This window comes from Cynocephalus volans, chromosome 9 (genome assembly GCF_027409185.1).
Source record: "Cynocephalus volans isolate mCynVol1 chromosome 9, mCynVol1.pri, whole genome shotgun sequence".
In the NCBI taxonomy this organism is placed as follows: domain Eukaryota; kingdom Metazoa; phylum Chordata; class Mammalia; order Dermoptera; family Cynocephalidae; genus Cynocephalus; species Cynocephalus volans.
In genome coordinates this window covers 94,284,972-94,301,633 of record NC_084468.1, presented here as the reverse complement: position 1 = coordinate 94,301,633, position 16,662 = coordinate 94,284,972, and the positions used below count along the sequence as shown (strand labels likewise).

General features: G+C 38.2%; 1 protein-coding gene across 4 annotated transcripts in view; it reads left to right on the top strand.

The window, feature by feature from the left end:
- LEF1 (lymphoid enhancer binding factor 1) overlaps positions 1–16,662 on the top strand; it is a 118,462-nt gene that overhangs the window by 92,497 nt on the left and 9,303 nt on the right. For 3 of the 4 annotated variants that reach the window (XM_063107379.1, XM_063107377.1, XM_063107380.1), the window contains 4 exons: positions 269–431; positions 5,491–5,598; positions 11,100–11,148; positions 11,820–11,854. In XM_063107379.1, the coding sequence (XP_062963449.1) occupies positions 269–431; positions 5,491–5,598; positions 11,100–11,148; positions 11,820–11,854 (355 nt within the window). Of the gene's footprint in view, positions 1–268; positions 432–5,490; positions 5,599–11,099; positions 11,149–11,819; positions 11,855–16,662 lie in introns of those variants that run through there. The other variant, XM_063107378.1, reaches the window with a different exon arrangement.

Below are 16,662 nucleotides of genomic sequence, written 5' to 3'. Positions count from 1 at the left end.
ATTAAGCCAAAGTATCCTTACTTGCAGAGTCACTGAGTAGATAAGAAGCCCTGTTGGTTTGGTGGTTTGCATCTCAGTGTTTGATCAAGTGAATCTAGAGTTGCTCCTCTAAGTTGATGGTGTTCTGGGGGCTTGCAGAGAGCCGAGAGGGTTGTCCCCAGCCTGAGTGCAGTAATGTAAACAGATGCTCTGCTTCTCTCCTCCTCCCATCCCATCCTCATTCCTTATACCCCCATCCCCAACCACCACCACCACAACCACCTTTTAGGAAGCCTCAGCATGAACAGAGAAAGGAGCAGGAGCCAAAAAGACCTCACATTAAGAAGCCTCTGAATGCTTTTATGTTATACATGAAAGAAATGAGAGCAAATGTCGTAGCTGAGTGTACTCTCAAGGAAAGTGCAGCTATCAACCAGATTCTAGGCAGAAGGGTAAGTAGTGGGATGGTATATCGATATTTGTGGTAACCATGGAGCTGCTTCATTAAAATTTGCCCATATTTAGGTACATATCAGGTGGTCATTGAATATGTTTGTATAACCAGCTGACACTTCAGGAAGTAACAAAGGGAGCAAGACTTGGTAATAGCCTTTAAGAGGATTAAATGATACAATGCATAGTAAACAACTTCAACTGTCCTAGCACATAGGAAACTTCCTGTCAATGATGACTGTTTTTCCTGGTTTCATTGTATAAACCAATATTTATTGAGTGTCTTTTATGTGCCAGGCATGATGCTAGGCTGTAGGCAATAATGCCAAATAAAATATTTAAGGTCCTTGCCAAATAAAATATTTAAGGTCCTTGCCTTAAAGTTTTGTGACAGAACACAGACATTAGACAAATAATTACCCACTAAATATATAGTTAAAATTGTGATAAATACTGTGAATGTAACAAGCAAGATTTTGTAAGAAAGAACAAAAAGGGTGAGGGAAGGCCCCTCTGAGAAAATTGTATTTAAGCTGAGACCTGAGAGATGAGTAGAGGTTAGTGGGGGAGAGGGAGACTGCCCAGATGGAGCAGCATGTGCTGCCTCGAAGCAGGAAAGAAAGCACTTGGCCTGTTTAGGGATCTACAGCAAGGCCTTTGGGGGACCAGCCAGCAAATGGAGGTGGCCACTCCTTCCAAGACAGAACTCATATCTGTTCTACTGTCAGGCTTCAAATGGAAGAATTTCTGTGATCCAGAGCAGCCTTGATTCTAGAAAGCTCACTCTAGAACTTTCTAGGTGGAAAAATTTGAATTTCTCTAATTCAAATTACATTTTCACTGTGATTCTTACAGTGTACATTTACCAGGTTTCTGGATTGCTCCTTTTCTTTCATTTCTTCTTTAGCCCATGCTATGATACTTTCTGAGCACCTACTGTGTGCCAGGCACTAGGCCATGACTAGGATAGACACTCTAAGATTCTTTATCCAACCACCAGCCAAAGACTTCCAGGTACTTCCAAGTAATTTTTGCAGCATTGAAATGGTTTTAGTTAGATATTTGAGGAGTGGTGGAAAATTTTGAATTTCTCTAATTCAAATTACATTTTGACTGTGAGTATATTATAATATTATAAATGCTTCATCTTAATTTGCTGGTGCTCTTCATATATAAATGGCAGCTTCCTAATTTATAACTCTGTGTATTTGTTTTTGCAATCTCAAGAAATTTATGATCTGCAAATGAACATTCAGATGAGGGTCTAAGAACCCTTGCAAAATATAGGGACCATGTATTAGCTATTGTTGATGATAATTTTTACCATATTTGTTCCAAACCTAATAAATTTGAGCATTCATAACAGAAACCATTCAGGAGATTACCAGTCCATGTGCACAGGATGGAAGTAGGCCTTGCGTTATCAGTTCTCATTGGATAGCCTCAAAATGCAGTTATTTCCAATCTGCAAGACACCAGGGTTTCAGGAGCAGGGTGTGGTGATAGATTATAGCTGATTTTGGTGTCATGTGTACAATGCCCTATCTCCCTGTGGATTCTTAAACACTTAATAACAATAATCACAATGATTTCCCAAGCCAGATCATAGCAGATGAGTGAGTCCCATCATCTTTGAAGAACTCCACCTTAAAAGCTTAAAGGCTGATGACCATTTTCCCTGACTCTTTAAAAAGAACAAATCAGAGGGAAAAAAAGAGTTCATGTTTTTATTTCAGCTTGTATAAAACTTTTAGCTTTTCCTTTTTTGAGTTAAAGTTCCCTGGCCTTCTAGCGAGAATTATTTTCCTGCTCAAGAGAGTAAGTGAGGATATGAAATGGAGGTATGCTCCCTATTTTTAATGCACATTTCCAACAGTTGCTACTTTCTCGGCTCCCTTAACAATCCGCAGATCTGAGCATATGTCTTAAAGGGTGGTTCTCGTTTGGGCTCTCTCTCTGTCTTTGATTTAGACACCTGTTTCTATTTATAGGTCTCTGAGATCTTTGATTAAGATCAGGTTTTCTGTCCTTTCATAACTCCCCTCTGGCAGGGCAGTTTTTGCTAGCTCTTTAAAGTTCTTTGCTTTAAAATCATGAAGTTTTACACTGGGATAATTAGAAGTTCTTAAATGTGGATCTTAAATTCATCCTGAAACATTTTATCTTTTGATTTTTATTCATCTTTACCATATCTCTAAAGTAGGTATGTTCATTCATATGAATTAAAGTTTTCATCTTAATTCATATTATAAATAATAATAGCACAAATCTTATTTTAAAATAAGCTTTTTCTTTGCAGACATTCTGGCCATTAAAGGAAATCCATTTATCACATATTTGTTGTCAGAATGTATTTTCTTGGAACTGTATAAGTTTTTTCAAATTAAATGGGTATTTTCTCCACAACTTGCTAAAAACTTGGCAATAAAATTTAATTTTTTAAAAAATTAACTATATTTTTCAGTAAGCAAAGAAATAGAAAAGCATTTTTAGTCAATTGTTTCAGAAGTTCCTGTAAAAAAAAGACTATTTTTCTAGTCTGTATTAGACATTGTTTTTGTTTCCAATGCAAAACTTGAATAGTATTGTGTTATCTACCTTATTAGTCTGGTAAATGATCTTTTATTTGTGAGTAGGTTCTGTGCATTAGAAATATCAGGGAAGTAAAAGCAACGGAAAATTCAGGTAAATAGTTTAGATTGTGCCTTCCTTTTTTTCCTTGCGTTTTATTCAGTTTTGTTAGCAAGGAGTCTTTTTATCAACCTAAGTTTTTCTACTTTCCATGAAAAATACCTGGTTGTTTGGGTAGAAGACCCAACCTTGATACATATTTTAGGAGTTAATTTTCATGATTCTGTGTTTTCTAAGGAAGTTATAAAGCTACCATAAATCCATAAATTATATAAAATGATACTATTATATTGCAGTTATTAAAGGTATTGTATATAGGGGAATAATATTTATGAAATGAATGAACCAACAGATTTAAAATGGAAGACATTTTTTGCTGTTTTCTTTTTTTTTCCTTTTTGGTAACACTTTGCCTTTTGCCAGTCACATTTATTTAGCACAAGAACCAACTGTGTAAATATCAATGATCAGTGTTTTCGCAAAAAAATCAAGGATGATCTTTTCCATTGTGTTCAATTTGATTTTTCCTCCCTGTGAAGGTTTACCAGTACTAGGTCAGTGTCGCAGATGTAGAAAAGCTGTCAGGTGCTAGAGTCATTGTGACTTTTCCTTCCTAGTTTAAACTTCCACTGCTGCCCCAGACATGCCTTCTTTTTAGGCTCAATTTGTCTAATTTTGTTTATTCTGCTAGTACAAAGAACTGTTTTGGGTAACTTTTTCAGGGTTGGTTTTTTTTCTGCCACCTACCCCAATTTTTTTTTTTTTTTTTTTTTTTAAACAAAAGCATATTACTTGCTTTTGCCTTTAAGTTCAGGCCAAGTCCTGCTGTGTGTCATGCTTTTTAACTTTATACTCTGCAGTTCCAAAGCAATTAAAAAATAAATCATCTACTCTATCCAGCCCAGAGAGCCTGGCTTTTAAGGGCTTTCAAAGGAAATGGGACCTGTTTCCCTGCCTGTGGGCACTTCTGTGTCTGCAGTGGAGGCTGGATTGGGAGCTGGGGATGGCAGGAAGGTGCTACAGTGTCTTCTTGAGATCAGCTTCTTGTTCTGTGGTTAAACAAGGGCAGCAGGTGTTTCTGTTTTCTTGCAGAAAGCTTCATTGCCCGTACTTTAAGGGTTGAATCCAAGTTGATGATAGAAATAGCCTACTCCAGGAGAACGTTTTCTCTCATCAACCTCTCTCCTTTCCCCAACCTACCCACACCTTTCTTTAAAAAAAAATAAAATTAAATTAAAAAAAATAAGAGCAAGGAGATTAAAATCAATATGTAGGGCAGCCATGAGTGTGAAAAGGTGATCCTAACCCTGAATGGGAAGGGAGCAAAATTGGAAGTGGCATAGCTAAGAGCTGCGGGAGGGCAGGAGAGGGAGGCTCCTGGCCAGCTGAGAGTGAGTGTATGTGCACGTGTGCACTCGTGCACGTGCACACTCAGGCCTCCTCCTCCTGCAGCGGTCATCACCTCATGGCCAGTGGGTCCCCAGAGTTCTCCCTAGAAGGTTCTGATGGCAGATCCTGGCATTTGGAAAGTAGAGAAAATACTCAAACTGTCTGCTGAGGGACCTGGGGCAAGTATGCAAAGCAGTATGCTAGCGTGAGCCACTTAAAATCCCATCCCCAGGGATGCCTTGCCTACATAAACTATTTCGTTTTATATGATACATGCCAGTAATGTAAAAAAGAAGTGTAAAATTTGAAGGATGTCAGCAGCTATGTTCTCCATGTGACAAACTGCAACCTCAATTCTAGATGGCAAAGATAAGGCTCCTTGCTTTCCATCAGAAGAAAGCTAAAAACCACAGTCATAAAGTGTGCTTGTGTGACTTTACAATGTTATCAGTGTTCTCTGTATAGACAATTAGCATTTATATGTGTGAGGAGACAGTGAAGAGGCAGAGACAGACAGACTGACTTTTTGTGTCTTGCTCTATAGATAAGATCATATGATTAAGGTTTCAGACTCTTCGTATGACAGAGATTGTCCGTATGAGGAAAGGGTATATCTGTTTTAAAAGACATCTGGAAATTATCACATTTTCTATAAATAAGTGGTACTTGGGCTCAGATATCAGGTTATGCTACAAACTATGAAAAAGGGCTAAGCTGGGTGTTGAGGTTCACCAGTGAAAGTTCTTTTCAATTTATATTGGAAAAGAGAAAGGGTGGGTGACAAAGATCATTTTACTTTGAATACTTTGATTGACTTTGATGTGTTTCATGTGATATCAGAGAACAGGATAGAGAAACCAAAGTTTGAGTTTCACTCTAGCCACCAGACTCCAAGTGGATTTCTTCAGCACTTGGTCTTCTACCATTTAAAAATAAATCAGTTTAAATGCTCAATATTTTTATTTTTCAATGTTTGGAACATGAAAGTTGCTATTTTGCTTACATTTGTTTTTTTCCTCCTTCCCCTTTTTGTTATAGTGGCATGCCCTCTCCCGTGAAGAGCAGGCTAAATATTATGAATTAGCTCGGAAAGAAAGACAGCTACATATGCAGCTTTATCCAGGCTGGTCTGCAAGAGACAATTATGTAAGCCCCTTCTCCATACTAACAGCTCTCCACTTTCATCCTTTTGCTTTCTAAAAGGAAATGTGTTGCAGGGTGTTTATAATGCTGGTACTATTTCCCATTTTTGGAAGTTAATAACTTTGTAATAAGGATTTTATGTATCAGTTGCCTCATGAAAGATTTAAGCTATCATGATTTTTTTGTTATGGGTACTAATGAATTCTTTTTTAATAATGCTTTTCTAAATCAAAAAAGTAATACCTTATTAAAATGTTGGTTTAAAACAAAAGACCATTATCTTAACATGTAAAGGCAGCAATAGTAATATCTACTTACACTTCCTTCCTGTATTTTTTCTATGTTTTTATTTTTTACTTAGATATGAGTTGTGTGTATGTGTGTTCATGTGTATGCATACACTTTTGTGTTATGCTTCTTGCTCTTATATATAAAAAACCTTTTTCTGTTATGGCATAATATTTATGTATATATATCGATATACCATTGAGTGAATATCACAATTTACTTCACCATTTTTTCCTGCTTTTAGACTTTTAAGTTGCTTTCTGGTTTTTTTCTTACAAATGCAAATAATCCTTCAATGAATGTGTCTATGCATAACAGTTTTTTTCTGTATTAGGACTATTATTTCTGTAGGATAGATTCATAGTAGTGGAATTGAGTTAAAGGATATAAAGAAAAGTAAATTACTTTCCAAAAGATTGTATTATTTTATGATTCTTATAAACAATGTATTCAGGTGGCTGTTTTGCCATGGACTGATTAGAACTAGATTAAAAAAACTTTTTGTTCCATATTAATTTACCCTCACATCTATTATGTATTTTATGCAGGGGGAGTAGGTATTTTCATGTTTAAGTTGTACTGATTTTATTGGCAAGAAATACCTTATTTATATTTCCAGTTGTTTTACTATGGAGTTTGAACTTCTTACTGATATAGTCTTGGTATAGCAAAAGACTCTTTCTGAGAAAGTATATTATAAATGATGTATTTGAAGTTTTACATTCTATGGAGGGGAATAATTCGGACTATTTAAGCTCTTGAAATAATTTAAAATTTTGAAGACCATTCTTGTCTTAGTTCATTCACCCTGCTATAATATAATACCATAGACTGGATGGCTTATATAAAACAGAAATTTATTTCTCACAGTTCTGGGGGCTGGAAAGTACAAGATCAAGGTGTTGTTGGCAGGTTCTGTGTGTAGTGAGGGCCCACTGTGTCCTCATTGTGGAAGGGGGTGAAGGACCTCTCCAGGGTCTGTGTCTCCACCCTTGACCTTGGTGTTGTCAGCAACACAGTCTACCAAGTAAGCTAAGTGGCCTGCTTAGGGTCTCTTTTATGAGGGCTTCACATTTGTGTCCCAATCATTTTCCAAAGGCTTCACCTCCTTATATATCACACGGAGGGTTAAGATTTCAACATAAGAATTTGGGGAGAACACAAATATTGAGTCTATAGCAATTCTCATGTTCCATGTGAGACTAGCGTTAGAAATGCCACCAGGACAGTCTTAATATAAGTGGAATTGTTCCTTAAAAAAGGGCAAGGGTGAATCTATTAATTAGTATTCAGTTCAATTTAATGTGCAGCCATTGCTGTAGATGCCCCTGTGGGACTTAAGTTCCCATAGAGAAGACAACAAGGATGCATGTCTAAAGTCATATATCCCATATAGTAAGACTCCAAAACATTTTGAACACACATATACATTTATTTCTGGGAAGGGGCTGTGCAATTTGTTTCCTGTAATGTGCTCCACAGAAAAAGTCACTTTCCTGGTCAGGATTTGGAGTTTGTAGACATCGGATACAACTGTGACTCGGGAGTAAGAGTCCTGTTACTTACGAGCAACAGCACAGTCAGCTCTCCTGAGTCATCGTTTGGTGGTTTTAATAACTACCATATCCTAATTGTCGAGAGATGTCTTAAATTCTTTTGTTATTTTCTAATCATTACAACAGTCCAGTGGCATAAATATTATTATTTCATTTTTCGGGTGAGGAAATTGAAAGGTTGGAGAGGTCAAGTAATTTGTCCAAGGCCATGTGGTAGGTGGCTAAGCTGCAGTCTACACTAGGTCTCTCTGACTTAAAGAGCTACGCAGTTTCCCTCCTCCTGAGTGGATTAGCTCAGTCTTCCAGTGCCTTCTTAAGAAGACTTCTTTAGTTGAAGAATTTTCACCCCTAAACTAGGTTTCTCTTCTCCAAACAGTAATTACCATCTCTCTGCATAGAGCCTTTGTCACCTTTTAGTGGGAATATCAACCTCCCACCTAAAGAGTTTCAAAAGCATCAACTTCTAATCCTGTCCTGCATGTCTTTTGGATATGGTTTGCCTAAAAGGGGAGAGCTGACCTTTCCTCTTTGACTCATGTAAGAGCTTTGCTGTGTTGTGAATTGGTATAGACTTAGTATTGCTTGTTGAATAATTAAATTTCTGTTTCTGATCCTTAAGTAAATGAGTTTTAACTTTTAAAAAGAGATAAGCACACACATATTGCTCTCTCTCTCCTTTTTTCCATCTTGCTTTCTCTTTTTCACCATGTGGAGGGATGGGGGAGAATAGTAGTCTTAAAGAAAGCTAGTAGAGTGTGAATTTATCTTTAAAGATTTTCCTCTGCACAAGTTTTAAAGGAAATTGTATTGCATATTCCTTGAATGAAGGGAAAACCCAGCTTTGTTCTCATACCATTAAGGCAAATAAGTCAATCAAGTGATAGCACTTTAGCTAAAGATATTGTTCTTAAAATAACAGTACAGGAATAGAATCTAAAGATAAAATAAGGCACTTAGTGCCAGAATGCTACCTTTATCCTCAGTGAGATCATATTAAATATATATCTCAGTGATTAATATTAAAATGCCACATTCTTGGCATCCTAGATTTTACAATTTCAATTTTTTTTATAACTTTGACTAATAACTGAAGTTTTCATGAATCAACAGTGCACACATTTTCTTGGGTTAGAGTAATCAAATATTTGTATTGTTAGAGCTTTAAAACTCAGTGCTTAATGCTTCTCAGTATTATATAGCTATATAATTTTAATCAAAAATATTTTTGTTTAGCACACATAAATTTTCTTTTTTGCATAAATTGACATTAATACAAGTTGAGAATCCCTAATCCAAAAATCTGAAATTCAAAATGCTTCAAAATTTGAAACTTTTGGAGTGCTGATATGATGCCACAAGTGGAAGATTCTACACCTGACCTCATGTCATGGGATACAGTCAAAACTTTGTTTCATGCACCAAATTATTAAAAATATTGTATAAAATTTCCTTCAGCTATGTGTATAAAGTGTATGTGAAACATGAATTTTGTGACCTGGGTCCCATCCCCAAGACATCTCATTAAATACATACAGATATTCCAAAATTGGAAACACTTCTTGTCCTAAGCATTTCAGATAAGGGATATTGGATGTACATCGAAACCATTTACTTCTTTTTGTCTGTCATAAGCGTAGGTTCTCTTGAAACACTGGTTTATACCTAGAATATAATATATAGGTTATTTCACTTATGCAATAGAAGTATAATACCTCAGTCCTCAGACAGTTGCTGCATGCAGGCTAAGCATGCATGAATGGTGGAGATGTGGTGCTGAGAGACCCAGGTGCAGCTCTGACAGCCTGGTGGCTATGGTGAGGGGCTTGGGGACAGAGCCTATTACAGCACCCATAAGGAGTTTGGTCATGGCAGTGAGCTCAGTGTCATGGGGTAGTTCGGAAAAGGGGCCTCAGCTCTGCCTGAGGGAGACGGGATGAAGTGTGGGATAGAGAAGTTTCCTGGAAGAGATGACACTTGAGACACGTGTTGAAGGGTAAATGGGAGCTAGGAGGAGAGGAAAGTGTGGAAGAAGGTTCCAGACACATGAAACAACATTATAAGAACTTGCGGAAACTGCAGTAACTCCATTTGAAAGGAAGACAGTGGACCCCTGCAGGATGCACACTCTCATTTTGTCTGCTCCCTCGCCCCAGAGCACTCTTAATAATCTGAAAGAAGAATCCATTATTTTGATATGCCATTTCCCAGGGTCATGGATATCTGCTGTTTATCTTAATGTTTGTGAGGATAGTTTCGGTCAGCTCTTTAAAGCTTTAAATCCTCAATAGCTGTGTGACATGAAGAAAAACTATGTTGGGGTGCATAAATATATATATGTATTTTTATAGAATCATAAAATGTATTCAATATAATCTTACAGTTTTTATTTGTTAATGTGATTATTTAAAAAGATATTACAGAGATTGGATATGATATATGTTTAGTTATAGTTATTTGAAAATACCCAATGCAGGTTAGTCATTTACTATTCATGTAAATAGACTGTGGCTATATGCTGTTCAAATTATTTTTGAGGGGAAAATAGTTATGAAAAAAAGGGAAAATCAGATCATTATAAATGGGACCTGAATTTTTTAATTTGTCATTGAGACGATTTTGAAATGTATTTAAAGTTGCATGCATGTCCACGTGATTGTGTGTGTCTTAGGAAGCAAGATTGTTCACTGCTGTATGTCAGCCTTCAAAACTATCCTTAGTTTTCTCAAGTTATGTCTTCTACCTTCTACCTCCTTCCTTGGTTATGTTGTGCCTGTGCCACGATGGTCATGGATACTCAGTTAACACTGTCGAACTTTAAATTATACAATGGAATTCACAGTAAGGTGAATTCTTACTGTGAGTCAAGCACTACCACAAATGGATTCTATGTTCGGTGATTAGTAAGAGAAGGAACTTACAGAAAATTATGTTAAGTGAAACAAGCCGGCACAGAAAGAGAAATACTGCATTTTGTCACTCATAAGTGGGAGCTAAAAAAAAATAAATAAAGATACAACAATCACGATAATTTGTTGAACTTTCAAAAGGAGAGAATGGAACTGAGGCCACCAGAGGTAGGGAGGGAGATGAGGGGTTAGTGAGAAATTGGTAAAGGGCCACAAAAAATGAGTACATTGTGTAATGATAAATATAATAATTATCCTGATTTAAGGACCACATATTGCACACGGGTATTGATGTACAACGCTGTACCCCACTGATATGTACAATCAATTCTATTTCAGTTAAAAACAAGTTAATAAATAAAAGTAAAAGAAGGAATTCCTGGTTAAGCTGGCTTTTCTCAAAGGGAGTTCTGTGGCCATAGCTCTAGGATGTCATTGTCCACGCATGTGTGTGTGTGTGTGTGTGTGTGTGTCCGTCCGTCCGTCCGTCCGTCCGTCCATCCATCTATCTGTCTACTCACAATGTCAAATCTGATGATGTTAAATAAGAAACTAGAGACAAAGGTCACAAAGAGATCATTTGTTTTCTCTCTCTCACTCTCTGATTCTGTTTCCAGATACAGATGGTAAGGGAGAGATAATGAGTCACCTTTATCTCTTTATTGACTGACCACCTGCCTGTACTTTCGTATCACATTTATCCATGTGTTCGAGGTACAGTCTATGACATGACAATGTGGCTCTCTTCTTTCAGGGTAAGAAAAAGAAAAGGAAGAGAGAGAAACTACAGGAATCAACATCAGGTAGGCACCACGTGACTTTCCAGTCAATTCTCATGCTTCTGACAACACCTTTTGAAGTAGTCTTCATCTTTCTACACACTGCTTTCTTCTATGACGATAGCTTATGATTCTTTAACTCTGCTTTTTTCCTGAAATTCTTTAGAATTTTTTAAAAGACGTTTCTTTTAAATGTGACTATGTGAAGATACATGTTAAAACTCTTTCCCAAACCCTGTCACCTGGAATCCTGGTTGTAAACTGTGGTTGACTTTTTTTTTTTTTTTTTTTTTTTTGCTTCTGTTGTCTATGTTCTCTTTGCTTTAACACCTCTGCTCCTTGTTTATTTGCATAACTCCTTAAAATTTAATTTTTTATGACGATTATTAAATATGCTACCTTGTATCCCCTTGAGAATCTTTTCTGTGATTTGCTTTTTTTAAAAAAGTATAAAACATGATGATAGGGTTTATCTTTCTTGTGCATTAATTCAAGGCATCCGTGAGGTCCCATTTACTTCCCTTTTTTCTTTCATTAAAAATAAGGCCACTACTTGTCCTGCACAAATAAAAATGGCTGGTATAAGAACCATAAAAGTAAAGCAAACAAGTCCACATGATGTTGTAGCTACTACGTATTTGGAATGTACAAAAACCTCTTCAGTAAAAATTTGTTAAAGACACAATTTTCTGCAGGTACAGGTCCAAGAATGACAGCTGCCTACATCTGAAACATGGTAAGAATGACTCTCTGGTCCTACTGCTGACATTAGTTATGAAAAGAGGCACTTGCTTGTGAATCTTCTTGCTCATATTGATTTCATTCAACATTGCTCCTTAAAGAGGAAAACTCCACCAGAGTCAACTTAGTGCTTTAAAAAAATCTGATGGTTTTTATACCGGCTATGTATTTGCAATATAGTGTGCTTTTATCTTTTCGCTTCTATCCCCTTTGCCCTGTTTATTTTTTCTCCAGTCCCTTTCCCCTCACTCTTTCTTCTCAACCACTTCTTACAGACCAGTGGCAAATCTGCCTGCTTATAAAAAGAACAAACAACAACAGCAGACAGTAAGCAAAATGCCATCTTACTCAGCAACCCAGGGGCGGGTTTGAGGAGCACCACTCCAGCCCGAGAGTCCAAGTTTTTGCTCTTAGAGACTTCTTCTCAACTGAAATATGTAGACATTTTAAAGTAATTTATTTATTCCTAGTGAGAAAGACTTGTGTGCTTTATATTTTTATTGTTATTTAAAAATAGGGTATGAGCACTTATTTGATTCTTTATTGGTAACCATTGCCAGATAGCACACACTAGTATTTGTAGGTAATATTTACTTTATTTCTTTTTATTACGATTCTTTTATTTTTATCCTCGTGACCATCATCCCAGGGAAACCGGGCTTTGTAAATTAAGGCTTGGTCTTTGTTAAGCTTGAAATTCACGGTGTGTCTTCTTCTTCTCCTGGCAACCAGTTTTTCCTGAAGGAGATGCATTTGACCAAGCCCTGCAGCTCCACCTGGGGGTCTGCCTTGAGTCTTGCCCCTGCCGCTCACCACTGCCACAGCCCTGGTTCAGGGGCTCAGGCTTCCTTCCCATCTGATTCCTGGAATAGCCTGTGGATAATTCTCCTACCTACAGACTTTGTTTCTGCCAGTTCATCCTCCATTTGCTCCCAGAGGAATTTTCTAAAACACAAATTGATTGTGTCACTTCCTTACTTAGAAACAGGTAGTACTTTTCACTCCTGAAGGACACAGTACAAGCCACTTGGTGTGGATCTGCCTCTCCCCTCCCCTAACAGTTTCACCTTTGATGGTTCTTGCTCTCTGCCTCTCCTCACTTCCACCCTATCCGTTATGAGTCCTGTGCTCAGTCCAGATAGGATCATTAGCAGTTCCCCACAAGGATGGGGGTGCTGTACGTGTTGTCCCTGTGCTTGGAAAGCCCATTTCCTCTGCCGAGGAATGGGTAGATCAGTGCAGTGTTTCTGAAGAAGAGGAGCATTTGCCTGCAGGTCGTTTGGTTCTTGACTAAACCAGATGACTCTTAGAATTTAATTTTGGTGCTGGAATTTCAAGTAACTTCTGCACAGGAGCCAGCAGAGATTTTGGTACCAAATCAGCTGATTGCCTGCGTAATCTACTTTAGCTTTTAAATCTTCATTTTCCTCATCTATAAAATGGGAATAACAATGCCTGCCTCCTACAGTTGTTTAAGTGTAACATGTGCCCGGCCTCTGGCACACAGTTGGAGCTCGAAAGTGTTTCTTTCTCCTACTGAGATCTAAGTCAATTGCCCTCTCCTCTGTGAAACTTTCTTGATCTTTATTCAGATTCCCCAGGATTTTCAAAATCCCATCATTGTAGTTGTATGATATCAAAACTCTTCTAAACTAGTACTGAGTGGCAGGCTTTTCTCCAGGTAAAAGGACCATCCTTTCATATAACCAGAGAGCACATCTGGAAAATAATATAATATAATCACAGACAATGTCCACATTTAATTTAACTTAATGGCCATTAATCGAGGACTTCTTCTGAGCTGGTCACCTGGCTTGGTTATTATGAGTATAGAAATGATTTAATCACGGCTCCTGCCCCCTAGAAGCTCATGACATCATAGTAGAAGTAAATTAAGCAAAAGCTTGTGCACATGTTTTGGTGTTTTGGGTTTTTTCTTTTCTTTTTTTCTTTTTTGAAACAACGTTGTCCTTTTAGTTACTGAACACTCAGGAATGGCCTGCAGTCCTTTCCTGTCCTGCCTCTCAACAGAAAGCCCTCAAAAGTGCAGCATGCCAGGGCTACACTCGTTGATTCACTTCATCCTTTGCTACAAAAATCTTTAAAGCTGACTATTTCTGTTAAAAATCATGCAGAAATGTATTTCTGTACTTCAGAGTTTGGTACTTAAGTTGATGTCCTTCATGATTAATGTTATATAGTATTTTAGATGTAAAAGATGAGGCTGAGTTTATTTTTGTCCTAAAACATATCCCAAACCTCTCTCTTTTATAATAAGTCACAGCTATCGTCGTGCTTTCTTGTTAAGATTTCCCTCTATCCTATACAAAACAAAACAGAGTTTCCCTCCACGCCCTAAAATTCTCATCATGCCACCCAGCCACAGGTGGAGGCTCTAGCTGGCTGGGCTTCACTTAGTCTCTGGTGTCACTCTTCCCTCTCATTCCTGGATCAGTTGTGTGGCCTTCGGAGTTAGTGTCTGCCACACTCTCCTGTTTGGGAGAGCAGAACTGGTAGTCATTTGATAAGAATTACAGAGCAGAGAGGAAATGATATTTGCATTTATAAAGATCTCAGTAAATTGGGAATGACACTATTCCTGTTGATCCCCCACCCATTTCTTTGCTTTAGGAAGTTAGAAACTATTTTATATGTGTAGTAGCTGACTTCAGCATTTATTGAGCACCCAGTAAATGCCAGGTAGAGTTGTAAGACCCAGAAATACAGTGTTGGGTGAGGCAAAGAAGGTCTCTTCTCTTGTGGTGCTTATTACATTGCTGTGAGGGTAGCTGATAAAAGATAAACAGGAAAATATAAGTACTGTAATAAAAAAATAAAGCAGGCAGTGATTCAGGGGTCTACTTTAGGTTGGATGGTCAGGAAAGGCTCTTCGGAGGAGGTGACACTTGGAAATAACCATTGTTATCTGGAAAATGGAGGGCACTCTGTTCTGGAAGTGAGCAGTGGCAAAGAAATGAAAGACAAGGGAAACAGTGCTGTGTTGCAGAAACAGTGCAGAGTAGGAATGAGGCCCCTGATTAGACCCCAGGTAAACTGAGGGGCCTGGGACAGGGTCATTTAAAGCATCTGGACCTCTGGTTCCTTGGGTGTGAGGGAGAGGGCTGTGCCCGGTGTTTTCTAAGATCGCTGGAGTCCAGCTTCCTGGTCTGTTGTGCTCTTGCGTGGTCTGTACTGCCTCCCAGTGTTATGAAAAAGACTAACTTGTAGTCATCTTTCTTGCCTGAGTGGTTCTGTGTAGCTGTACTGCATCTGTGTGACCTTGAAAACGACTTGTCTCTGACATAGTTGCTCTTCAGTTCCTGGACAGACCATCTCCTTTGTACCCTTCTCTTCCCCAGAAAAGCTGCCTCATGTTCTGGGATCTGCAGAATCCTTGCCACTACTGGTTTGGGGTTTGATTTTCCACTGATGTGATCATATGGCTCCTTGTTTGCCAGACCACAGAGACACTAGTGCTGACTTCACCTTAGAAACAAGCTGCAGACAGATAAAGTATTGGATTAGAACCAGTTCTACCAAGAGTGTGATGTGAAAGCTCACACAACTGGGTTTCAATTCTGAAGGGGAAGTTGCCAAGTTAAGCTGAAGCTCGTGGAACGTGGTATCCTGGCAGGGAAGAGACCATGACTCTCCATGAAGAGACTTTTGACAGAGTTTGTTCCTCTTAACGTACACAGTGAAACTTAACACTCTTTTGTGTTTTTAAAGGAAATTCCTACTAAAGTAAAAAGATCTTCAAGCTCAGACCTCCATGTGTATAGTTCTGAAGCTAGAAAACTCTCACTACTCTGAACAAGTGTGTATGATGGACTCTAAGGAAAATACCCACTAATAAGGAAAAGCCTCTTCTCAGTGAAGAAAAAGCCCTCTAAAATCTTGTTTCCGCTCCTTAAAAAAACACATAGGTCATCTTATGCTTGCATTTTTGGTGAGAAGCGCCCTCACAGTTGCCTGGGCAGCCTGAGGTGGAAAAAGCTGCCCGGGAAGCAGTTATTTGTATGGCCCTCCATGTCTCCATCTCCCCGTGTGTTGCTGCTTTTTGTGCATTATAAACATATTCTCTCTGGTGAAATAGATTGAAACAAGGAAATTACTGTTAACCCAGTCTCAACTCTGTGGAACTTTTAGGGTAATTGGAAATGGTGTCCATAAAAGCCATTCCTCCAGGTTGGAGGTGATCCCCAAGCTGTGGGATCTTTCAAGGAAGCCAAAATCATCCTTTTAGTCTTTTGAACTGATGTGTCATTTGTGTGGATGCTGGAAGCCTAGGGCCTCAGGGAATGAGACTGCAGACACTGTCCTGTGTCCAGCTGGAAGGCCTGTGTTGTAAACCCTGATCATTTGTTTATTCACTCTGCAAATATCCAGTGAGGACTAATCCTACAGGTCAAGAACTGCATTAAGCAGTGGGATACTTGCCAAATGAGGCCCTGTGCCTTCCTGGAGGAGCTTCCAGTTTAAAAAGATACAGACATATAAATGGGTAATTAGAAAATAATACCTTTTATGCTATGAGGGAGTTGCATACAATGCATTATATAAAAATAAAGAGAACGAGAAGTATGTTAATCAGAGTGAGATCAAGGAAGGCTTCTTGGAGTAGATAACATTCCAGCTGTCAGGTTAGTGAGGGAATTCTTGGGTTTTAACAGCGCAATGATTGAGTTGCTGTGAGTTTCCAGTGTTTTGGTACATGTTTGATTTGGAGTATATAACATCTCGAGAGTTTCTCAGAAGGCAGCAATTATTGTCAAATCCTGAACTTCCCTTTCTTTC